Below are 26,563 nucleotides of genomic sequence, written 5' to 3' on the forward strand. Positions count from 1 at the left end.
CAATGTCTGACTCGATTTATTACATATCAAAACATGAATCTCCATCAGGTTCTCTTATTAGAAATCTCTAATCTCTTCCAACTCTTCTAACACAGTTATGTGAAAAAGTAAGTGCACCCCATGAAATGCTTTTTTCATTTTTAACAGATGTGGACATGTCAAGATTTGATCTTCATTCAAGCAGTTCCAGTTGATAAAGGTGCTATGACAAACGTGAAGCCGTATCTACGTTTTGTTGTTAATTTTTAACTTGGAGGCAACTTTTACATGTGGAAAAACGCAAGTATGTTGCTAAATTTATTACCACCTCAAAAGACCTCAAATTAGAATTCGGTGCACGAGATGATTAGATACAGTGTACCACGTGGAGAGGATATTGGCAGAGACCGTCTTTTTTAAAGCTCATTCATTTAATTCGGTTTGCTCTTTGTTGTTGAAGTTTTCATTATCACCATCCCTAGATCAAAAGAGCTCTCCGAGGCCTTCAGAAAGAAGGTTACAGATGCCTAGATGAGATTTCAAAAGTTCTTCAAACAATTGGAACACAACCATTCCACTGTGCAGAAGATCATCTACAAGTGGAGAAAGTTTCAAACAACTGCCAACTCATCCAGAAATGGTCACCCAAACAAATTCAGCCTGATGGCAGAATGCAAGATGCTAAAAGAAACCTCCACACATCCTAGAATTTCATCTTGCGACCTACAGTCAGCTCTTGCTACTGTTCATGACAAAGTGGGTGAGTTTACCATTAGAAAGGGGTTACGCAAATCAGATCTGCAGGTTTACCAAAAGGATACCTTTGCTGTCCATAAAGAGCATCAGAGCAAGACGACAGTTTGCCCATGAACACCTAGACAATGACCAGGACTTCAGTGGTCTGGATTGACAAGGCAAAGGCAGACTTATTTGGCCACAGTACCAGAAGACATGTTTTGCGAAAACCTAGTACAGCTTTGGACTAGAAGAAGTTGTTACCAACTGGAAATGTTATGGGGTGGAGCTTTATGACAGTGTGGGTCCAGCTTCATGCTCCCTCTTCTCTCTTCAGGAGTCTCTTGGACTCAACACCATTGGTAATGTAACCAGATGAACTGGCAGATGGGGACAAATCACTCTGGAAGCAAGGGGATGGTGCAAAGTGCAAAAGTGTTTTTATTAAAAACAAAAACTAAACAAATCAAAGCAGTGTCCACAGTGCAGTGCTCCATGGTTCAATAAATAAATAATCGATAAAAATGACCAGTGGAGGTTAAAAATTCAAAATAAATAAATCTTTTAAAATGAGGTTTAAAAACAACAGGCTGGAAGAAGTTGCTTTTTAAACACCCGGTGCCTTCTTCATTTAACTGCCTGCTCCCCTGCTTATCCCAATGGGCTTTGTAACAGAGGAGTCTCCCTACCTGCAGCTGCAGCTGACATTCACCTGTTCTGGTAGCCTCCCATCCCCAGCTACGTTAAGCTCCCACCAGACCGAGATTCGGGTTCCCCAGTGACCAGGGCACTCATCCTGGGGCTCACTCTCCCAAGCCTCCCTGACTCCCGCTGCCTTCTGCAGCGAGCCAACCACCTTCTGTGACACTCCAGCTCCTGAGATCGCTCAGTTAGAGCCACCACTTCCTGCTGGCCCCACCGAGTGTAGGCCATGCACTCCTGCTGAGGGGCTCTTCTCCCAGCTGCCTACATTCCAGTAAGCTTGCTCACTCACTCCCACACCGTTTTTTGTTTTTCTTCCTTCCTTCCTCTTCTCTCCACTAACTTCAGTTCTTTTTATTCTTTTTTCTCCCTTCCGCACTCGCGCTCCTCCTACTTATAATGGGGATGTGGCACAGGTGTGGTGATTAGCAGCTCCTGGCATCAATTACGGACACGGGTGATCCAGTGCGGAAACGTTCATGCCTGTATTAAGCCTGGGAACCGCTCTGGCCACAGTACCACACCCCCTCCTTAAGTTACAAGTGCAGTGATTATTTATTTAAAAAACTGGCCATTCATTTAGCGCCGCAGACCCGCTATACCACACGTTTATTTGCAGTATCAAGGCCTAGGTAGCTCACCATCAGAGAATCCTCTTTGACTACATCATTGTGCCATAGGGTACTTGGGGAAAACAAGAGACCATCTGTCAGAAAATTGAAGCTCAACCAGATGTGGACTTTACATTATCACAATGACTCTAAACATACCAGTAAATCCACCTAGTAATGTCAGAAAAAAAAGGAATGGAGGGATCTGAAATGGCCAAGTCGAAGCCAAACGAGATGCTACAGAGGGGTTTGAAATAGGTTGTGCAAGCAAGAGACCCCTCGGAATATCACACAGATGAAAGAGGTCTACAAGGAAGATAGAAAAATGTCCTCCTAGCTGACTGTTAGACAGTTAAAGGAAGGGCCTACTTGAGGGGGCAATACTAGTTCTTAGTACCGGAGCAGGACAACTTTTTCACTGTTATCTAAAGATATTGCTTAAACCATTGGTCTCCAACTCCGGTCCTGGAGGGCCACAGTGGCTGCAGGTTTTCCTTCTAACCCAGTTTTTGTGGCTAATTAACTCCTTTTCTGTTCATTTTAATTGACTAGTTTTGTTTAAGATTTGTTCCCTTGATTTTCTTCATCATTCCTCTGAATTGCTTCATTTCATTCCTTAAACAGCACCCAAACAGAAATGAAATGTGAGGTGAGGGAGCCAACAGAAGACTACCTAAGTCAGGGCCTCAAACTTCATCCATTTGCTAAATTAGGGGCCGATTCTTGCTGTTCATTAAACTTGTTCTTTAATTCCATGGCTTGTTGCTGCTCTCATTCTGCAACTGCAGACATTTCTTAAATAGTTGATCTTCTCTTTTCTAAGAGTGCTGTTAAAATGTTTTGTGGACCTGAGCAGGTCAACATTCTGGAGACCTTCATCTTTCTTTATTTTCAGCTATTGTGTGATGGACACAGTTTGCTGGTCATGTTTTGGCTCATTTTGTATCTCATTATTGCTTGGCTGTGTGGCAGACCTCCGGGGCCCTTATCCAGCCGGGACACCTTTGGCACAGAAGGACTTGGGGAGACAGTATCCGGTATAAACTCTCTACCCCGGTCCTTCTGTGCCGAAGGACCCCAGCAGTCCGCCACAGCTGATAATTAAGGAAAAAGAAACAATTAAGAGCTCTGAGTTTTCAAGAGCAAGTCAATTAAAATGAATTCAAAAGAATGACATCAGCAGCAAAGACAGGTCACTAATTAAGAAAAGGATTAGAATGAAAACCTGCAGCCACTGCGGCCGTCCAGGACCCGAGTTGGGGATCCTTGGTTTAAATGATGTTCAAATTTTGAAATGTCTATGAATAAAAAATGTCATGGGGTGTACTTACTTTTTCACATGACAGCAGAAGGAGCTTATATAAACAAACCTGTTCAATTTATTGAAAACAATAAGCCTATAGCCGTCTTCATGAGTCTCCTGAGCTGACATTGGACCATTTGGTGGACTTTAAATGCCAAAGAGCCAGGAACAGGCCAGGATTTTTCAGGGTATCAAGACAAGCCAGTGGCTAAGCTACGACGTCCATCTCTCAGCCTCTTAGCTGTTGGTCTCAGGCAAGGTCTCATGGTGACGTAGTGGATTCATGCCTTGAAGCAGGTAAGTGGCTGGTGTGGATAACACAGCCCCTGCTTTCCAGGCTGTGAGTGATGGACCTCGCTCAGGATGTGGTCACAAAATTCAGCCTTTACTCTTCAGTAGCTGGTTACCCTTGATTTGCAGCACTTGAGGATGTCATGTCTTTTGTTCAGGGTATTACCACATAATAGCTGTGAAGCCCATAGTTGCTTTTTTCGATTAAATTCTGCCCAAAATTGGAGTTCCTTAGATAAAAAAGGGAGCACACAGCGAGGCAAAGACCTGCCTTTGAGCATGCCGTGTGTAATTGCTTGTGCACAGAGTTGAACCTGCCATCTTCCTGTTAATATCCTACTGTTTAACTGCTGGATTGGATTACAGGGGAAAAAAAATCTGACATTTTTCCTGTGAAGACCCAATTATTAAAAAAACAGTAAGAATGAACATAATGAGCTACACCCTTTGAAAAAACAGCAAGACAAATTATTCATTTGTGTTAATTTAGACATCAATGGCTTCCTGGTGGATTTCAGTAAAGCTTTATCTTGTTGCTGGCAGCAGGTATCAGAAGGTAAATTTGGCTAGCCTGTGGTTCCACGGAAATGGTTGCTCTATGACTAGCAGGACCCTACAAATAGTGTATTTTGTTTCATGGAAGGTAAAGCAGCTTACTAAACAGTTTTCCTGAGGTGGTTGCACATTATCTTGCTATTCCAAGATGAGGGCACAGAGCAGGAGAACAGCTTAGCAAGCAATGGATGAATGTGTGCAGGACCAGTAAGTGTACCACCTGAACTAGACAGAAGGATCTTTGAAAAGAACCAGAAGAAAAAACATAGTTGGAGAGTGAAGATCGTAAACCAGAAAGCAATTCTATCATTCGTCAAGTAATAATGGACACAACTGAAATTGTAGTCAGACGTGAAAAAGAAAGAGGCCTTTTAATCAATGAATAATTCACTGGTTTTTATCTAATCTTGGATAAATTGGAACTAAAAAAGGCAATCCTTAAATAGTTGTGTTAATGATGTCAATGTAGCACAGTTCTGGGGAATTGTGGGAAATGTCATTCATTTTTACTGCTAAGATGATGTTGTTGGATCACCATCATTTATGACTGGGTTTTCTTTGCGGTTGCCACTATTTTACGCTCGCTTTTTATGACTTGTAGAAATGTATGTTCTTCTAGAGTTGGAGATCTAGCAGTTTTTAAAAAGGAGTTGGACCAGAAGAAAAAAACATTGCGAAAACAAAACTAAAGTAACCTAAGCAGAACCAAAACATGCATCTTAGTCAGAAATGCAGAGTGAAAAACTACGAAAACTATAAAACAGAAAATTCTTAACAAGAGGTCATGTCTATCTGTCATCTTGGATAAGAAAGGAATCCCCACAGCAACCTTTTAACTCAGCATGTTGATGACATTACAGTGACACCACTCCATTTACCACAGAGAATCACAAAATGGCATCAGAAACGATATAATATTGAGAACCTTAAACTCACAAACTCTCATCAAATTTAAATTACCCGTGTATGAAAACCTTAAATGGGTGCAACAGGTTCAGACGAAAAATAACAAATGTTTCCGAAAAATGGGATAATGAAACAATTTCATATCAGTATTGCGCTTTGCTAACCACATGATTGTCAACATCACTATAAATGACTTTGCCACGTTATCACTATTTAAGATGGTGGTATTTTTCAGCAACCAGTCTTTTTAATAAATTCTGTTATGAATGCATTACATTGCTTTGTCTTCATTTTTTATGATATTGTTGGAAAACATGAATGGTTGGCTTTCAGGGTTGCTGTATATTTATCATGTTGTGTAATATGGGTGCCGACATTTTGTCAATGGTTGTGGTTGATTGCCACAATGTTGCCTGGAGATATTGAAGTGTGAATCATTGATCTTTATACTTATCGATTTCCCAGTCATCCGAGATTGCGGATTCCCCCCAAAATTAAATGTAGTTATTTTGCTTAAGTACAAAGAAAATTACAGTTCATTCTTTTCACTACAACTTTTTTGTTTTGGCTACATTTACAGATCTAAATGAGTTTCTGGTTTCAAACTATGATGCTGTATAATGACTACTATTTCATCATCTGGTCTTCATTTTAAAAAAGAATATATTCAGAGTTTGCTTTACAAATGTCATTTTGGTTAGAGATTATTCTTGATAAATGTTTGAAGTTGGTGATTTTCATTTTTTGCAATTGGTTCTGTTAGTCTATTCTGGTTAACCCTTGACGTCCCTCTACCGAAGATTGTCCGGCTTCCTTTATCTTCACCTTATTCTTCATCTCCTTCTCAAATTTAAAAAAAAGAAGAATTCCACCCAATGTACACCTCTACTTTCCAGGTTCACCTGGAAAATAGGGGATAGAATTGATTCGGGTGGAATTATGTAGTGTTTCCCCAGGACTCTACAGGACAGACAATACAAACAGATTGCATGGGAGTCTCATCCTCAAAGTATAGGTAGAGAACTTACTGTATGTGAAGTCAAAAGAGTGCAGGCACTGGCGCTCATACTGGTAGAGCAGAGACTGGGTTCCATTTTTTTTTTAAATCAAGAGGCAGGCAACTGGCCTGAAGTAGAATTATTTATTCATTGACAGCAGGGACCACTAAGGGGATCTCTAGCATCTCTATTACACTATAGCAAGTTCACGTCTGAACTCTGCTATCATTCTCTGAGTTACTAGATGTGACCTGAAGATGACATATAATGGCATTTCAAACCTACATCCAGGAGCTGATTTGGGACAAGGACTCAGCTGGAAGGATGAAGAAAGGCCACAATAAATAGATTAGTTAGTCCCAAAAACATCATATTTTTAAACATTTTATCTATGTTGTATTACAGCCAAAGTTTTTGCACTGCTTTGTGTTTATTTTCTGTTTTATTGCTATTTGGTTGTGTTAGACTTATCATTTTTCATGCTTTTTTATTAATTCTGTGTTCTGTGCTGCAGGATCCTCCCTTTGGGTATTTAGGTCCTTTAGAAAAAACCAGTGAAAGCTCTTTGAAGTTTATCAGTGTTGCCATTGTCAATTGTCAGTTTGTCATCATCAATATTACCATTTCCTTGGAAGTACTTATTCTTTTTGTGATGTCTTTGATTGTTTCAGGATTTTGCCTCGTGGATTGTGTATTGGGAGTAATTTACCTTGGATTTTCTTTGTAGGCACATCCTTTTGACCTACTTTTGTTCTTTTGTGCATTGTTGCTCTATTTTTGATTATTTCAATAAACATCTTCCTTTATAAAGATTCTTTGTGCAAACTGTCTGTACAAGCTGGATTATGGTGGTATCTCTCCCTTGTGAAGCATTATTGAGATATCTTTTGGAACTCTCTATACCTCTCTAAACACTAATGTCAGTTCCCCATTTGTAGGGTTTGCTTAGACTGAAGCCTACACATGATAATTGCAGTTGGCTGACTAAGGATGTACTCACATTAGGCCCATTTGTCCCATATCGTGCCCAAGCGCAACTGTCCCGTCCTCCCTACTCCCCCACTGGCCTGCACTCACACTTGCTCAATGTTCTGGGCCTAGGCACGCTTTCGTCATGACCATGCAACTTTGTGTAAAGCCAAAACAAGATCTGAACATAGAGTGACGGCATGCATGTCAAAATGATTTTCCTTATTTTGTGGTTGTTTTGGAGTCGTGTATGGCAGAGTAACGCTCTACCCTCTTACAGATTTATTAAATGTGTGGGGCACACAAATCTCTGATGTCATGTCTGTTTTCCGTGCTTGGGCACATTTAGCGATCATACAGTTCCCGAATCCTACTGAACTATGCTCAGGCCCACCTCTTTCAAGCAGGCCAATGCACGATATGGTTGGCCCGACATGGAGCAATCATACTAGAAAAACAAATTAGATTTTGCAGGGTGTCACACTCTTTGAGAAACATCGGGGGTCTAGTTAATGTTGAAACTCCAGTGTGCGGCACTTTCACGTGCATTAATGCCTCTTCCCCCGCCTTGCAAAAACAAGTAAGACCTAGTCCACATCCGCTTCAGACCACGCCCTCCAATGACCTCACTTCCACCTTTTCCCTCCAGATGACCCACCTTTTCCTCCCCCTCAGCTACAAAAACTCACCAACTCTGCTTTGCAATTCAGTTCTGTGACTCAGTCTTTTATGATTACTCGATGCAGTATTATGCATATTTTCCCTTGCAGCAACTCTACAATATACGGGGATGGATCCCACCCAAACCTTTATTGTTGTTCTTTAAAGGGGTTACATTCGGACAAACATGCTCGGGCATGGAACAGATTGCAAGTCTGTGTACACCCTTACTGTGAGCCTCTTCTGGGAAAGCTAATGAAGGTCTTAGACTGCTTCTTTTGGAGGCCTCACGCCCTCACAATAACCTGTTTATTTGCTACTTTGATTGGTCACCTTTGCTTTTAGTTATCATAAATGTACCTTTTTTTGTATAACTGTGCGCATGACACATATTGACTTTCTATATAACTAATTGTAGGATAATGTGATATTATTCTTGTGCTTTAAAGTATTAAGAGGGATTACAGACAATCTTTTGTTTTGTTATATTTTATTTTGCAGTTGAACTTTTAATCTTTGTAAAAGTGGCAAGTTTTAACCATAGAAAGAGGAAATGTTAGTAGAGACACCAGACAGAAAGTTAAACTAGCAGAACTGTAAAATAGGGCAGTCTAGCAAGAAGAAAGGTCAAAATCTTAAATGGTAAACTAGACATTTTCTGGACTTTCCACATGCAATACAGTAAAACTGCAGAACCATTGGCTATCTTCTTGCATGCAAAATGACACTGGGCAGAGAGAGGCTAGGGGTGTTCACCTTGGCACTTACAGACTTTAAAAATTAGTTCAAATGAAGGATTAAAGTAAAAGTAATGAATTGAGACAGGAAGAACACAAAGACCATCCCAGTATCCAAGACAATGCAGCATTTTAAGAGACTGAACCCCAAACACATGGAACATCAGACAACATCATCTATGAGGGTTCCATGTTGTATTATTGGCAATTTGTCACACCCACTTACTTTTATTTGCTTTTGCTTTTTGGCACATTAAGATAATTTAAGAATGTTAAAGTCTATAATGACATGTCATGCATGCGCGTCTGAGGATCACCATCCCAGCTCCTCCCCGATATGTGATACCACACCTGCTTAGACCTAACCTTTTTGTCATTTTCTTCCTTCAGAGTCCTGAGAAACCAACTCACTAGTGAGAGCTTCAAAAGGTTGAATGTCGGAAGGAGGTCTCTTTTATGGCAGAGATGACCTGACCTAAAGGAGCTACGAGTCAGATGACCCATCGGCAGAGCTGAATAAATTAGAAGCCACTCCACTATGTGGCGATTGGCTTTTTGTTGTTTTCGTATACCATTGAGCATTGTTTTTGTTGGACACTGCCTGTAAAGGTGGAGGCACCTCAAAGTATTCCTGGGTTGTCGCTATTTCCTTTACTCAGGCAACCACAGAATACAAATTTATTAATTGCTTAAAGTATCTGTGTTTTTAAGGATACGGTCACCCCAAAACCCTTTCATTAGACGTCAGTTCACAAATATTAGAAAGATTTAAAAGAAACAATACAAATGAAGTGTCTCTAATGACTTTTGGAAGGTTTTCCAGGTTAAAAGTAGGCTTTAGTTCCTTACAAAAAAAAAATCAACATATCGATCGGTCAGTTCAAGTTGGACAGTTGGGAGACAAAGTCGGAGAGATTGCGAGATTGCGTTGGTTTGGACATGTGTAGAGGAGAGATGCTGAGTATATTGGAAGAAGGATGCTAAGGTAGGAGGAAAAGAGGAAAGTCTAAGAGAAGGTTTATGGATGTGGTGAGAGAGGACATGCAGGTGATGGGTGTGATAGAGCAAGATGACGAGGACAGGAAGATATGGAAGAAGATGATCTGCTGTGGCAACCCCTAAAAAGGAGCAGCCAAAAGAAAAAGAAGAAGAAAATCTCTTAGTATTCCTCTCAGACCTGTCAAGCAAAAGGCCATATTTTCAAATCTCACTTTCCTTTCTGCAGCCTCAACTATAACTGTAGCTAAGAGACTTAGCAAGAGAGCTCCAGTTGTGGTGTCTGGATCCATTAGATCTCAAGCGTGGAAATGTACCCCATGAGAACCTTATTCCTGTTAAAGTAAATGGAAATTGAGTCGTATCTGCACGCTTTGAACATTAAAGACCTGTAGTGCCACTCTTGGAGATTCACCATGCCATACTATAAGTATTTAAAGTGTGGGATAATCCTTGGGCCAAAATCAGTAGGACATTCAGATTTTATGAGCCTTCTGTTTTAACAAGATGTGATTAAGGGCTTTACATGCTTATGAAAGTTTTGCTTTCATGGCCTATGATACAACTTCTAACATTAACATTGCGATCTTGCTATAGTTCTACTGCTTTGTCCTTTAAAAGTCAGGTTCACTGCATTTTAAAACCTATGAGGTTTACCTGAGGGTATATCCACACTGTTATATTCTAGGGTCCTTACTTTTAACCAATTTGAAGCAAATTCTTAAATATCCTATGGATCTGTAAAATCATCATTGTCATTTGATTGACATATTATACAGTTTGCATGTCATAAGATTCATACAGTGGACCAGAACTCACAGGTATGTAGTACCGGCTCCTCTGCTTAGAGAATGGCCAATATTTTCTAGCATACCTGTGGAGATTGAATGCTAGTGTATCGCTATAAACAGAGTGCCGCCAGTAATTTGTTTCCACTTTAAGGACTGGAGGCATATACTGTATCTCATGCTTCCCATGTTGAGAGATCATACTGCATTTAGTTGAAAGTTTTCTGAACCCCTTTAGAGATGCAAGTCTCCTGTAATGACTGAAATGTAATGGCATTCCCTCAGACGGGCCACTTTTCACTCACAACCCTTTCTCTTTTGATCTGAACTGACTTCTTTATATTGAAAGACACTTGGCTCTTACTCTTTGCTTTATGACTGTATTCTTCATGCATGCATTTTGTAAATTTGACCTTTTTCTATTTCCATTAAACATAACATTGTATACATTTTGTGATAAGTGGTCTGCAGCACAGTGCAGGTTCTTAAGTAAATAGTTGCGTTCCAGGAGCGTGCAGGTTCAGGATTGGTGCAGATGAGCACATGATGTCGCCACTCCATGGATGATTGCAGTACTTGGCTGATCGTGCACTCAGGTGCAAATGCGAGGAGATCAGTCAGGTCCCTCAATCTCACCTCAGAGTGGGTCATCTGCACCCAATCAGGCTGTATGACTGAGGGAAAGAGGAATAAAAAAGAAAGAAGAAAGAGGGACAGAGAAACTGAGAAAGAATGAAAAGAAAGGAATTGGAGATTGGAGTGACAGAGATGGTAGGATTGGGATATACCAGTATGTGACGGACTGGAGGCTGGTGGTTGGGAATGAGCCTGGGGCTGAAGAAGGGGCACTCCTATTGAGCGGTGTTGGGGAATAGAAACAGCCCATTAGGCATTGTCTCCCATAGACATTGAAGGATTGGTAGCAGGAGATGTGTGTGCAGCTCAGTGTGGCACCCCACATATGCCAAAGGCCTGGCAATGGGGACCCAAGCCAGGTATTTAGAATTGACCCCTACTCTCTCTTCTGTTTCTTTTTCCGGTTTCTTTGTGGTGGCGGCCTGCGCAACCACCACCTACTCAAAGCATTATGATGCTCCAACAATGATGGATGGATTAAAAGCCAGAAGTCTACCTGACCATCATCATCAAGTCCTTCCGTGAGAACCCTAAATCCAAAGAGGACTGTTTCATATATGTTCCAGAGGGGACTGGGCGGTCTCATGGTCTGGAATCTCTACAGATTTTATTTTTTTCTCCAGCCGTCTGGAGTTTTTTTTCTGTCCACCCTGGCCATTCGACCTTACTCTTGTTCTATGTTAATTAATGTTGACTTATTTTCTTTTCTTACTGTGTCTTTTATTTTTCTATTCTTCATTATGTAAAGCACTTTGAGGTACTTTTTGTATGAAAATGTGCTATATAAATAAATGTTGTTGTTGTTGACTGCACCTACTGGAAGGACATTTCAACTGTCATCGGTTTTAGAACGATGCACCAGGGGTCGTGAGTGTTTTATGGAACAGATTTCTACCTGTGATTTTAACTTTGTTTTAATAGAACCTTAATTTCTAGGATATTTTAAACTCTACATGGACACTACACTTTTATGGATTATTTACTTATTTACGTATTTACTGCATTGCACTTTTTGCACGTACCCCTTGCTGGATATCTACATCTCAGTTCATGACTATCAATGGTTGAAGAGGTTCTCGGCAGTGACAAGGGAGTGTTGAGCCAACCCGGACCGCCACACATGTTTTTTTTTTAATATTTATGTCTCTCTTTTACAAAGGATCCTGCACATTTTATTGTGTTTTGTTACCCATTTGTTGTATTTACATTTTGTTGTTTTTTGACCCTCAGATTTTCATACACTGTATGAATACCTTCACCTATCACTTTATTTATCCCACTTTCAGATAAAGCTAAAGATAAACCATGAGACAACATTAAACTTTTGAATGGCCTGGGCTGAACATGCAGCAACCTGACAAAGAAACCGCCTGCTGAGGTCAAAATGTCGGTGTAGATGTCAATTAGAATGAGTGATTTTGAGACATAGTTTGTAAACTAACAGTGTGTAATCTGACCATTATGTAAAGAATTAGAACTATTCACACAAAATTGAATTTGCAGCACAGCTTACTGCTTCACTTCATGGCCAGCAGTGCCTTATATCTTTATCACATCTACAACCTTCTTCACCGGCTGGAGAGGGAGGCACCTCTCCACTGCTAAAATCCATTGGCCTTGGTGTGTGGGTGCCAGCAGGCCACTGGAGGAACCTTGACTTTCATTAAGTAATGAAGTTTGGGAAAGTGATCATCAATGGTGTTACCTCTGACCCCAAGGCAGAACCGGTGGTGTGAATGAGCAGGCAGGCTGGTGACAGCAGCATTTAACACTAGAATCCCTGAAGCCTATGAAAAAACACGTAATCTCAGGCCACCTTAAATTCCTTCGCACCTCTCCATTGGAGTCTTTTATTTTTTAAATGAGTCGGTCAGCACAAGCAGCAAGAAGTCTGCTATCCCATCACCCCACCGCCACTGCTCAACTCGGACAAAACGTTCTCCCAGCTCAAGTCTTGTTTATCTGGGTGTCAGGCGCCTGGAGTTGTAGAGGGTAAATAATATATAATTATTTTGAACACATGCATTTCACGCCAATAACGATCTACATAAGAGTAGGATGACAGGAAATGCGAGGCAAGAAATGTGGAACACATAGCTAAAACAGAACATTTTCTCATGTTATAGTACTAATGACAAAATTTTGACATGAAGTGTATAATGTGTCAAGACTGAAGTCCAAATATCAAATAAACACTTTCACAAAAGGTACACTTATAACAAAGCAAGTATGTTTTTATTCAAGAATATAACCAAAGAAAAAGAAATTGGGTAAAGGTACAATGGTGATACGACCACTTGGGTGGAGCAGCGGTAAGAACTGCTGGTGCATAATCAAGAGGTTGCGGGTTCGATTCTAGGTCCTTCCTAGATTTACCGTTTTAAAGAGTGAGCTGGTCTTATTGTTACTATTATAGAATAAAACCATACATTTGATTTGAGTCTGTAACAGCTGGTGTAAATTTATGGTACTTGTACAGGTTAGCATTTTTTTTTATTCAGTTTTATTCTCTCAGTCGCGCTCACGCTTCCTCCGATCTGACACTGGTGTTTTCAAATAAAGACATGCTGTAACAGAGGTGAACTCAGATAAGGATGAGGGTTCTACATCGGAGAACGAGAACAGAAGCCCTCCTCACAAGAAACATCCACTCACACATAGGGACAACGCAGCTGCACCAGGCGTAAAGGCGAAAGATGGTTGGGCATCATCCTGCCAGTGAATCTTCCGCACACATGTCCTTCAACGAAACAGCAGGGCATGCCGAGCTCGCCAAGGTATCGAGCAAAATTCTGTTTGTGATTATGTTTTGTGATGGTCTTTATATGAAAAACATTTATATGTTACTTACTGTATATAAAAGCCAGATAGATTGTTTACCTTGAGTTATTTACTTATCTTCAGACGTGTAAAGTAAAAGAAGACTGCAGAGCTTCCTGTGTTTAATCGACATAGGCATGCTGACAAAGGCCTACTCTCAACATATTTACATGTGATTTAAGTCTCCATATCAAGTGTTTCATGTAATTAAATTCAAATGCTGCAATATTTCACAGGTCAACAATTTCATCCCTGAGTTTCTTTTTAGTTGACAGTTGTAACTTTCTTCTGATTGTACTCTAGAACAGGGTTTCTTAACCCCTTTTCACATGCCCCCTGGATGCTAAAGAACCTCTCAGTAAATCGAGTACGATTGTCAAAGGGGTGGGTGGTGTTCTTATCGTCAGAGCAGTACATTAATCAAGCATGATTGTCAACCCTTTTACTGCATGGAGATCACAGTACAATTGTTAAAGCGGAGATTGGGGAGGTCATCCGTTATCGCCTGAGATCTATCTGCGATGCTGCTGCTGTGAATTGAGCACGACCATTGGCCTGGTGGATAGGGTTTCATCTGAGTTAGGGTTGCAATCCACCTGTGATGCTGCTGTTCTGAATTAAGCACATCTGGTGTGGACTGCAGCCCACCTTCAGTTCCACCATAGCCCACAGTTTGGGAAACGGTGCCCTAGAGAATTATAGGTTTACCAAATGTCATACTGTATTTTATTGTCATTTACTTTTACACATTGAGGATGAGATCATTTAGTGTTCTAAATTAATCTCACCACAAGGTTTACACCAACATCATTTTGGTTGGTTCTATCAGATTGTATAATACCTCAGCACCTTTAATTCTAGATAATAGAAAAGCAAAATCCTTCCCTGTGTGTGTTAATCAACATGCGAAATGTTGCCGCTCTCGGCTCTTAGTGTGTCTTCACTCTGCAATTACTATAGATGTACAGCGGCATTAATTGAGATTCATATCTCAGAATATTTGTTAAACAAAAACTATTATTCCTTTATACAGTATGTAGATCCTATCGAATTGTAAACAAAATATGATAGCTTCTTCTGGTGGCATTCTTTTACATTTTTCTTTTCACAGATTTATAGACACATTCCCCGATATTCACTTTCAATCACCTCTAAAAGTCCTGCCACTTCGAACCATGACATTTGTGTCTTAAAGTGTTTTCACACTCATAGTCTGTCTGCTTTGGGTCAAATCAGAAGGTGATTAGTTACATTGTTTCAGTCGCCAATTAGTAAGATTGTGTTTTACACAGCAAACTTTCACACAAACCAAAAGTAACAAACACCTCGTGGCCATATCATTGACTTCTTTTATTGGGCTGATCTGTTACCATGAAAAATCATCATGGAGAGTCATTGTCATGTAAAGATTTAGTACCTGGTTTGCTTTGCAACAAACACCACCATTTCTAAAGGGTTATGATTCATTATCCATTTTCTGATCCACACCAACGTTCAAGTGGCACATTCATATCTACCAGAGTTCAGAGTTTGAAAAAACTGAACCAAATGAACTACGTGTGAAAACACCTTTACACAATTCTCTCAAGGCAAATCCAGTGGCTAATTTTTTAGATGAATCAAGAGATGAAAAGAGCAGACAAAGTCTAATACAGATAGGGTCAAAAATGGAGGACCTGAAAATACTAAAAGCCAAAATGAACTTCAAAAAATCAGTGAGAAAGCATCAATCAACAGTAAATCTTTTTGTATCCACAAGCTTAGACATCAGGAATAATATGCCACCATCTTAAACAATGGTGATATAATGAATCGCAACACTGAAAACACATGGTAGAAACAGGAGGTACAGCACAATAAACTGCACGATCATGATTCTGATAGAATACCACTTATTAGTGGCATCTGTGAGAACACAAAATGACAACCTGATAAGATCACCAAAATAATGCTGAAATTTAGTAATAATAAAATAACGACTATATGGTTCAAAACCCTATTGGTTGTTCCATCCCTTCATATTCTGACAATATTGATATTAGCTTATACGTTATTGTATTTGGAAATACACCCACTAGGAGATAGTTTTATGGACAGCTGAACTTCAAGCATCAGTGGTTTGGATTTACCATCAATGAACCAATTGGGCTTTCCTGATATGACTTTGGAACAATAACACTCAGTGTATTTCACAAGGATTAATGAAATGAAAGACTGCTCTTTCCTAGAAAAGTAACATCAAATAGAAATAGTGATTTTAGTATAGTTGGCAAAATAGATAAATAGTAAATAGATAGTAATTTTAATATAGTTGATAGATAGATAGATAGATAGATAGATAGATAGATAGATAGATAGATAGATAGATAGATAGATAGATAGATAGATTGCATATACATTTCTTTTATTACACTTCTCTGGCAAGCTATTTTAGCAAATCTGGGTTTAAACAGCCTAATACACACTACGGGCCATTACTTCAGTTCAAATCATACCTAGAAAAAGTCAATTTTCCACAAGATTAGCAGAAACCACAAAGGGGCCGGCTTTGAAAGGATATGGGTTACAGACCATTCGGATGCACCAGTTCCGTGGACACGTGGTTTGCTTAAGGCAGAAAAATACAACAGCTGCCAGCTCAGGATTTGGGATTTCTACACCCTGGGAGGTGCTGGGGTCATCAGGGCCTGGCTCCTCCCCCTCACCGTCTGTCTGGGCGGGGCCAGAATCCTCACAAGGCCCCACCCCTGCTGTGTGCTGCCGGAATATCCGGGTGGCCTCGTCTGTCATCATGGCACCATCAGTGTGGGGAGCCTGAAAAAGAAAAAAAGAAGTTTCATTGAAAAAAAATAAAACATATGATGCAAAGACGTATTCATGCTCAGGCCAAAACAATAGATAACCTTGCCATTGATTGTCTTTTGACAGTTTATTAAAGGACATTTAAACATAGTTGGGAAGAGAGCACAGTGACATCCTAGAGCCCATATTCAAAGGAAAATAAGCTGGAGAAGCAGATGCTACTGGATAAGAATCAGTTGAAGGAAAAGTCCTTATTTCAGAACCATTTAGAAACATTTCACTAGTTTTTTGTCCATATTTTGTCGTTTTTCTTGTTGGTCAATTTAAATGTTATATTTTTGACATAACTTTGGATCCATTACAGGATTTTCATTGCAATCGTAACCATTTTGTGGTATTTCTTTATGGCTGTGGCTTTACTGTTTATGGTAATGATTGCTTTTGCTGGTCATGTTGATGTGGCATATGATGTTACGTGGACTTGGCTTGTGGCATTTTCACTCCACCATTATAAAAGATAGGAGTATTGGCATCCTATCTTTTGGATAAAATCAAAGAACAACAGATCTGTATCGCTAGGGTTTGTTAAGGCTATGTTACCTTATGTGACGTTTCCTGTGATTTTCTTTTTTAGTCTTCATTTACAAAATTTTAGTGCATTGAAGGCAGTTGGTGATGCACTCTCAAGACACCAGTCATTCACTGTGATAGGCACTGTGACTCACTCCAGCTACTCTGTTGCTTGCACTGACAAAATCAAACAGGTTTGATTTTTGTCTTCAGTCGTAGGAGCGGGATTGGTGTGCATGACATCTGACAACCAATGAATGCTGATCGGGAAGTACAATGCATAGAATGCAGAGACAAGGAATAAGGAGCACAGGTGTTTTGGACCTCACATCAACAAGAGAAGCTCGTCTGTCTGATGTCTCATATTTTACATAACACGACAGAATAGACAAAAGGGAATAAAAAAGCAGACACTGCAGCTCAACACGCCATAGCTATTGCCCTTCATACAGTATGAGCTCCATCAGGCTGTCACAAAAAAGAGCAAGCAGTCACTAAATTTTACATGCCCAGCAATTTTCAGTAATTTAAATTGACATGGTCCAGAAACGAGATCAGCAACTGCTGTCTGTGATTTGGCAAATCTGACATACCAAATGACTTGAAGTCATGTAATGTGACATTAGCTTTAGGAAATGGCCTTCTTTATTTATTTACTTTTTGAGTACAGACTTCATCTGACATTTTTAGGTTTAGACTTTAGAATTTTTGATTTCCTTGCTTTTGACCATCTTCCATTTTTTTTTACCAAATTTTTTTTTTCCATCTCCTGATAATCCTTGAGTTTGACCTGCCAGTTTCTATCCTGACCATAATAACATGACTTCTTTGGAGCCACTGCACGTTACTGCATTCAACAAATCTGCCTACTATTTTGTTTCATAAGCATGTTTCACAGTCTCCTGGATGATGGACTATCTGACCAACACTCTGCAGTTTGTGAGGCTCAGGGACTATGTATCAGAAATGGTGGTGTGTATTACTGGAGCACCTCAGCAGACTGTCCTGTCACCCTTCCTCTTCACCCTCTACACAATAGACCTTCAACACAGTACCAGAGTATGCCATCTGCAGAAATTCTTGGATGACTTGTCCATCGCAGGCTGCATTAATAATGGAGACAAGTCAGAGTACAGGAAGGTTGTGGTTATGGTGCAGGGACAACAACCTACAAGTCAATATCAGCTGGGGGTGAACTTCCAACATGCCAAGGAGCATTCTGAAACCGTGACCATTCAGGTAGAGAATGTGGAAGTGGTGCAGAGCTACCAGTACCTGGGGCTTCATATGAACAACAAACTGGACTGGTCTGACAATACAGTGGTGCTGCACAAGAAAGACCAGAGCAGACTGGACTTTCTAAGGAGACTCAGGTCTTTTGATATGTACAGCAAGCTGCCTGAAATGTTCTACCAGTCCATAGTAGTAACTGTGGTGTTCTTTGCTGCAGTCCCCTGGGAAAGACACTTGAGCACAAAACAAGCACAATGCTGTAACAAACCTTCCAGGAAAACCTGCGCCATCATAGGGTTAACTCTAAACACACTGGAAACTGTAGTGGAAAAGAAGATGGTGGCAAAATTGGATACCATCATGAAAAATCCCCTCCAGGAGGCGCTTTATAGCCACTGGATCATTCCTCCACTATATGTTATGAAGCACCTCTGGGGTCTAAGTTTATTTATTCATCCATTGATGATTGATTGATTGATTGATTGAGCGAGTCCTATGAGTCTGCATCCTTCTTTTTTTATGTTTCTGCTACTGTATACATCTGAATTTTAATATTGGATTAATAAAGTTTATCTAATCTAATATTCTAATATTCATTTTATGTTTCCATAATAATGCTCAAACTGACATGACCATAACAGGCATCAGAGAGCAATTTGTCTCATGATGTGAGAGGTGGTAGTGCTCCTCTGATAGGGGCCCAGTTAGAACAACCTCAGGGTTGTCAGGGAACTGTAGTGTGGAAGGGCAACCCTGTCTGGATCTCTGATGCTGATGTGAAGGCTGGATATCTCTATTATGGGGAATTTCCATATGACCCTGAAGTACTTTCTTTATTGGGCAATGTCATAGCACTGCAAGTATTCCCAGGTCCAGCATAAAACAGGACACCTCAGCTACATCAGGGTCAGAATCGGGAGGAGATTGATGATGCTCACAGAGTGGATGGAGACAGAGGGGCCTTTACTTTCAATTATATTATGTTGATAGATAGATAGATAGATAGATAGATAGATAGATAGATAGATAGATAGATAGATAGATAGATAGATAGAGTGGGCGGCACGGTGGTGCAGTGGTAATGCTGCTGCCTCGCAGTTAAAAGACCTGGGTTTGCTTCCCGGGTCCTCCCTGTGTGGAGTTTGCATGTTCTCAACATGTCTACGTGGGTTTCCTCCAGGTGCTCTGGTTTCCTCCCACAGTTCAAAGACATGCAGGTTAGGTGTATTGGTGATCCTAAATTGTGGGTGTGTGTGCCCTACGGTGGACTGGCGCCCTGCAAGGGGTTTGTCTCCTGCCTTGTGCCCTGTGTTGGCTGAGTTTGGCTCCCGGGGACCCTTGTGACCCTGTAGTTAGGATATAGCGTGTTGAATGATAGATAGATAGATAGATAGATAGATAGATAGATAGATAGATAGATAGATAGATAGATAGATAGATAGATAGATAGATAGATAGATGCGTATTATATGCTGTCGTCTTTTGTAATGGCAGAAAGAAAATCTTACAGGCCTTGTAGGATAAAATGTTTTTATAACACTTTGAACTTTTAGGATCACAAGGTTTTTCTAACTGTGTTAAGTAAGCAACTATTTTCCCAAAGGGATGAAACTGACTTAGTGTTATCCTTGAAAGAAGGCCATAAGATTACCAGCATAACAAAGGCACTTTACTCTGACTTTTGTCTGTCTGGTTTAATGTATGCAGAGGGTTCTTTAGGGACCAGCCTCTGTCCTCAAACCAGGGCACCATCAATACAGTATATTCCATTATTATGTTTAGACCATCCTACTAGACCTTTTAAGAAAATTTGGTCACCTATAGATTTGCACGCTGTCAGCTATATGCTAAAGTTGCTCTTGTATATTCATAACCATTAAAGGTTGTCAGAACAAAGAATTGTTAGCACATCTGTATTTAGAGTGCAAGAACAACATGTTGCATGGTATTCCCCTTAAATATCTTTGTTAAAATAAATGACTTATATACTTGCTGGAGAGGAATCTGGGATCAATAATTTTTTGATAGATAGATAGATAGATAGATAGATAGATAGATAGATAGATAGATAGATAGATAGATAGATAGATAGATAGATAGATAGATAGATACCATGCAATGGTTTGGACACCTCTGGCCAACAAACACAGATAGATATTCTAGTTATGTGACCAAATTCTGCACAGAATTTACACTAATTTCTCGTTTACTGAGTCCACCATCTCTAAGGCGATGGGAAGGCCTTCCTTGATAACGCAGTGTTATGTAGAAACGAACCCTGAATGGGATGCCAGTTAATCTGCAGGCAGAGGCCCTCACATATTTCCAGGCTGTGCCAGTCAATCCATTAGGCAACCTAGGTGGCACCCCAAGGCGGCAACAACCGAGGGGCACCATTTATGAATGTTAAGGGGTGTGCACTCCGCACCTAAATCGTCCATGTAATAGACACCGAGGGGTGCCGTTTTGGTTCTTAAAGGGGTGCAAGTTCCCCTCTCCCACATAGAGCTCTATGTGGGCTTTGACTGGCACTATTACCAGATTGAGCCATTTTAGAAATCAATAATCAATCAGGCCTACACATCTTTGGCATGCAGTGAAGAAAATCACTTTACCTTCAGAAAAACCCATGCAGACAGAACAAGAACATGTGGACCCCAAACACAGACATTAGGCTGGGAGGTGTCTGTACCAGCTGTGACACAGCAGCACTAGTCACCATAATTTCAATGTGGTCTGTGATGTTTGGATCATTTGCGTTAAAATTAAGTTAAACTACTGTATTTAAACATATATAAATAATGTGGCTAATCCTGTACTCTTAATTCGCCCCTTGACTCCCTAGTGTAAATATTACAATTTGCAGTAAGCAGGTGACCATTATATCAAATTAACTGCATATTATTCTCATCGCAGATTTGAGAAAAAAGCAGGCAACTGTTGACGGTGACCCATGGTGACCTAATGATGCACAGGTGCGTGGAGGGAATCAAACATGAAAGGTGCAAACTTAGTTATAACAGGAGAAATGATTCATTTAACAACGGCAGAGCTTTTCTTATTTAAATAGATTTATTTATTATTACAATGCCTTGTTGGCTTTCATTTTTCTAATAGTTTTAAATGCTCATGCAAAACACTACGGTGTTTATCCACATAAATGGAGGAAATGGACATATCAATATTTTTAAATCAAATCTACAATTTTTATAGTCATTTCCTGGCCAATAAATCATAATTTATGATTGAAAAGAACACTGAATCCTGACGGTGGTGTCATGCTGCTGTGTGCCAGTAAAACTCAAGCTGTATTCCCCTAATCCCCCGAGACAATGATCCGTCACAAAGAACTCTCGCTTCCAGGCTGCTTGTCTCCTGTCCCGTTTCCAGATGGCTGTACTGTCACCCGGCTTGCAGTCTGTGGTGACCTTGTGTTTAACTGCACTCACGCTGATGACTTGTGAAGGCAGTTTAGTGTGTAATGGCGCACAATTTCCTTTCATTTGTCTTTGCGTCCATTTTCACCTAATTCTGAGTATGGACTGTGCTGGGTTGGTATCTCGTCTAGTGGGTATGTGCATACATGTGCCAATCGATGGACTGGTATCCTGTTCAGATTGTGTGTGTCGAACTGGCTTCTCTTTCACTGAACACATGCCTGAGTGTGGACTTTGCTGGCCTGTCATCTCAATTCAGTGGATATAGTGTATGCCTGAGGAGTGGAGAAGAAGACTATTGGTGCCGATATTTAATAATAAGCGGGGATGTGCAGGACTGTAGTAACTACAGGGGGATAAAATTGATGAGCCACAGCATAAAGTTATGGGAAAGAGTAGCGGAAGCTCAGTTAAGAAGTGAGGTGAGGATTAGTGAGCAGCAGTATGGTTTTATGCCAAGAAGGAGCACCACAGATGCATTGTTTGCTCTGAAGATGTTGATCGAGAAGTGTAAAGAAGGCCAGAAGGAGTTGCATTAAGTCTTTGTGGACCTGGAGAAAGCAAATGACAGGGGGCCTCAAGAGGAGCTGTGGTATTGTATGAGGAAGTCGGGAGTGCCAGAGAAGTATTTAAGAGTTGTACAGGATATGTACGAGGGAAGTGTGACAGTGGCGAGGTCTGCGATAGGAGTGACGGATGCATTCAAGGTGGAGGTGGGATTACATCAGGGATCGGCTCTGAGCCCTTTCTTATTTGCAATGGTGATGGACAGGTTGACAGACGAGATTAGACAGGAGACCCCATGGACTATGATGTTTGCTGATGACATTGTGATCTGTTGCGATAGTAGGATAGTAGGGAGCAGGTTGAGGAGACCCTGGAGAGGTGGAGATATGCTCTAGAGAGGAGAGGAATGAAGGTCAGTAGGAACAAGACAGAATACATGTGTGTGAATGAGAGGAAGGTCAGTGGAAAGGTGAGGATACAAGGTGTAGAGCTGGCGAAGATGGTGGAGTTTAAATACTGTACTTGGGATCAACAGTACAGAGTAATAGGGATTGTGGAAGAGAGGTGAAAAAGAGAGTGCAGGCATGGTGGAATGGGTGGAGAAGAGTGTCAGGAGTGATTTGTGACAGACGGGTATCAGCAAGAGTGAAAGGGAAGGTCTACAAGGCGATAGTGAGACCAGCTATGTTATATGGGCTGGAGATGGTGGCACTGATCAGAAAGCAGGAGGCAGAGTTAAAGATGCTAAGATTTGCATTGGGTGTGATGAGGATGGATAGGATTAGAAATGAGTACATCGGAGGGCCAGCTCAAGTTGAACAGTTGGGAATACAAAGTCAGAGAGGCAAGATTGCGTTGGTTTGGACATGTGCAGAGGAGAGATGCTGCGTATATTGGGAAAAGTATGTTAAAGATAGAGCTGCCAGGGAAGAGGAAAAGAGGAAGGCCTAAGAGAAGGTTTATGGATGTGGTGAGAGAAGATATGCAACTGGTTGGTTTAACAGAGCAAGATGAAGAAAACAGGAAGAGATGGAAAAAGATGATCCGCAGTGGCGACCCCTAACGGGAGCAGCCGAAAGAAGAAGAAGAGGTGTATGCACGAATGTGTTCTATACTGGAATTTGTCCTGTGCTGGGCTGGCATCTCAGCCAGTGTGTGTGTGAAAAAGGGTGAATTGGGCTAGGCTTGCATATTAACTTTTATGTGTGTTCATAAGTTTGCTGTCAGTGGACTGACATATCATCTAGTGCCTCTACAGCAAAACAATACTCGCCGCAGAATAGGAGGTCGATAACTGAAGCTTCGTCTGGCAGATCACTCTAACTCTAAGGATTCTTATATCGCACAAACCGGAAGGGGGCGGAGCTAAGTGCATTCACTTGGAGGTTCCCCTGTGCTGCAGGGAGGGAATGTTAGCAACAGCGCCCCCTCTCACCCCGGCGGGTTATCACATACCTAGATTGAGCCCGTGATGAGATCCTCCAAGGCGTATGTTTGACACAGTAATGTAGCGTTAGAAAACTAGTGGCTCAATCGCCACAGCCTCCTGGAACTGCTGTGCTGCTTTTCAGGCAGTCTGATCTCCACTCTAAATTACCAAAGTGGTGAGAAAGAGATATCCGAGATAAAATAACTCATCCCTTCTATTTTATGCCTAAAAATAGTAACTATAGAAGATGGTGCTGAGGATATTGAGAAGCAAGGCTCACAAAGCGGGATGCAGGTGTTTACTTTGGCACTAATGTAAGAAGCTGGGAAACTGATCAGAACACCCGGTCATCACAGCGGCATTTCATTTTTAAGAAGTCCAAGAGAAAATGGTTTTAAAAATCTTGAAGACGGTATAAAGTAGAATATCGACCAGCTCCTTCTGTCTAAAAACAAATAATTTAAACGACACCCATATTAATTATTTCAACCTCAAGAAAGAAGAAAATGCAAAAAGATTGACGTCAGGATTGGGCCATACAGACCCAGAAATTCATCATGAGACACGTCTTGCAAAAGAGACAACATGACCTTTAAAATACGACGGGTTATTGTATGAAATCAAGTGACTTTTCTTTTCTTTTCTATTTTTTGCAAAGGAAGCCTCAGACATGAGTACAAAAGCAGTAACTGAAATCAATTTTTCTCTGAGCGAGAATAATAAATCAAGCAGGCTTGTCGTTTTGTATTCTTACTTATTGCAAATTCTGCTTTTGACAGGGAGCGAATCATTTGGTGCGAGCCTGTATGTGTGTTAATACCATTCGGAGCTTGTATACACTTGCCCAAATCATTATTATGCAAATTAAATGTGAATTTCAGATTATCGACCTGGCACATTTGGTTCTTGGATATCTATTCTACGAAATGGGAGATGCATTCTGCTTGATGAGCAATTAGTGGGGTTCATTTATGACACTGCCCTGGCACGTCTCGAAGCGTGGCAGCTGAAATTGACTGAATCGCCATAAGGAAAAGGTCCTGGATCAGTTTATCAGAGATCTCAGGGAGAATAATCCTCTGTCCGACATCCATCGAGTGCTCTGTATCTGAAATCTGCCATGTTAATATGTCTGGACTTGAGAAATCTAATCATTCTTTTAATACAATATACAGGAAATTATAACAATCAATGAGTGAATTACAAAGTTAGATTAAAGCTATGAATAAATCTGAATACTAATACAAACAACCTGCAAATGTGTAATCCCTTTAGATCTCATTGTGACAAGTCTCAGTTGGCCAGAGGCTAGGACTAGCATGGCGGTGCAGGGGTTAGCATCTGCTGCTCCGCAAGTCCAAAATCATAAATTTAAAATCCTGGGGCCAGTGAAGTTTACATACATTTCATCTCATCTGTGTGGGTTTTTTGCTGGTCACTACTCCGTTGGGCCCTTTACCTGCAATCGTTTCATCCTGGGTATGACATAAATCTGCATCCAGTCCTGCAAGCAGGGAAAACCCGCACTTTGGTGGCAGGACTGGCACTCCAGCCACTGTAAAATGCCTCACACTGTTCAGTGTGGCACTGAGGTGTCACCCATTGCACGGCTGCACTCGAATCCCAATCCGGGTGGTTCGTTGTGTGGTGTGTGCAACAACATGCTGTAATCAACACATGCTCCCCAACCTCTCTCACTCTCTATCATCCCAAAGACACGTGTGTTAGATTTTCTGTAAATCTAGAGTGATAAATTACCTTGGTGAGTGTGCTCTGTGATGACTGCCACCCTTCCTGGAGCCTGTTCTTAACTTACAGTTGTGGACGCTAGGGTTCACAGTTGCCTCTTTAACCTAACAGAACAGACACCCAGGACATAGGGTAAAAGCACCAAAAAGTATTTTTAATTCCTTTTTCCTTCCTACAGTGCCCTCCAAGCATCACAGCCAAAATAAACAGGCAAGTCAATCAGAAATACACAATATTCTTCTCTCTCTTTCTCCTCCACACCTCCCAGCAAGCTTTGTCCACCTCCATCCGAATCTGGCTCCTTGCTGGACTGGAATCTTTCTTCTCTCATGGAGGACCGAGGCAATGCCTCTCACACACCTTCATCTCTGTGTTTTTAATCTGTGAGATTCTTGTTAACTTGTCTCATAACGATCAGTGTTGGCTGTTTTGGTTAGGAGTTGTGCGAGTTTCTGTTGCTGAAATTTTAGGATGGTTTAGGTGTTTAGTCGTCCAATATTGCCTTTGGTATTTTGTGATTTTTGTATTGACTTTTATCATATTGGAGAATCCCTTGAAGAATTTTGTTTGGGTGAGTTTCTACTTGGGTAAACAGTTTGATAGAACTCTTCTGAATGGATAGTTGAATCGACAGGGATTTGGTGTCTTGATGAATCAAGTCGTTGGTTACATACCATGGTGCATTGAGTGCCATTCTTAGGGCTTTGTTTTGAGGCCACTGAATCTGATGGATGAGTACATTGGAAGTGTATCCCCATACTGGTGCTACGTATAGTAGCTGAGCTTCTGTACAGAATCATTTTGTTTGTAGTGTTCAGGTTATTTTTTCTATTCATCAGTGGGTACAGTTGGCCGAGTGATCTTCTTGCTTTGGATATACTTTCAGTGATGTGGTTTCTCCACGTTAGGCGGTTGTCTAATATAACTCCCAGGTATTTTGCATTGTTTTTGCCATTAAATGGGACGACCAAACATTGTTATGGGTGTTCTGCAGTCCTTTATATATTCCCAGACCCGGAAGTGCTTCCTCCCACATGACTTGCCACACTTCCGGGTCAGATGCAGAATTCAAGTTCTTTAATCAGCTTGGTCCCCTTGACCTTATAGTACTTCCGGGCTAGGGGAGAATCTTGTCTCCCATTTTTCATAC

The 26,563-nt window shown here is 40.9% G+C and overlaps 1 protein-coding gene across 2 annotated transcripts in view; it reads right to left on the minus strand.

Moving 5' to 3' along the window:
• The window catches only part of LOC120536964 (voltage-dependent T-type calcium channel subunit alpha-1I-like), an 808,892-nt gene that overhangs the window by 620,955 nt on the left and 161,374 nt on the right, over window positions 1-26,563 (minus strand). For both annotated transcript variants that reach the window (XM_039765546.1, XM_039765545.1), the window contains exon 2: window positions 16,247-16,500. In XM_039765546.1, coding sequence (XP_039621480.1) covers window positions 16,247-16,479 — 233 coding nt within the window. In that variant the 5' untranslated portion in view covers window positions 16,480-16,500. The remainder of the gene's footprint in view (window positions 1-16,246; window positions 16,501-26,563) is intronic.

This window comes from Polypterus senegalus, chromosome 10 (assembly GCF_016835505.1).
Source record: "Polypterus senegalus isolate Bchr_013 chromosome 10, ASM1683550v1, whole genome shotgun sequence".
Classification (NCBI taxonomy): Eukaryota; Metazoa; Chordata; class Cladistia; order Polypteriformes; family Polypteridae; genus Polypterus; species Polypterus senegalus.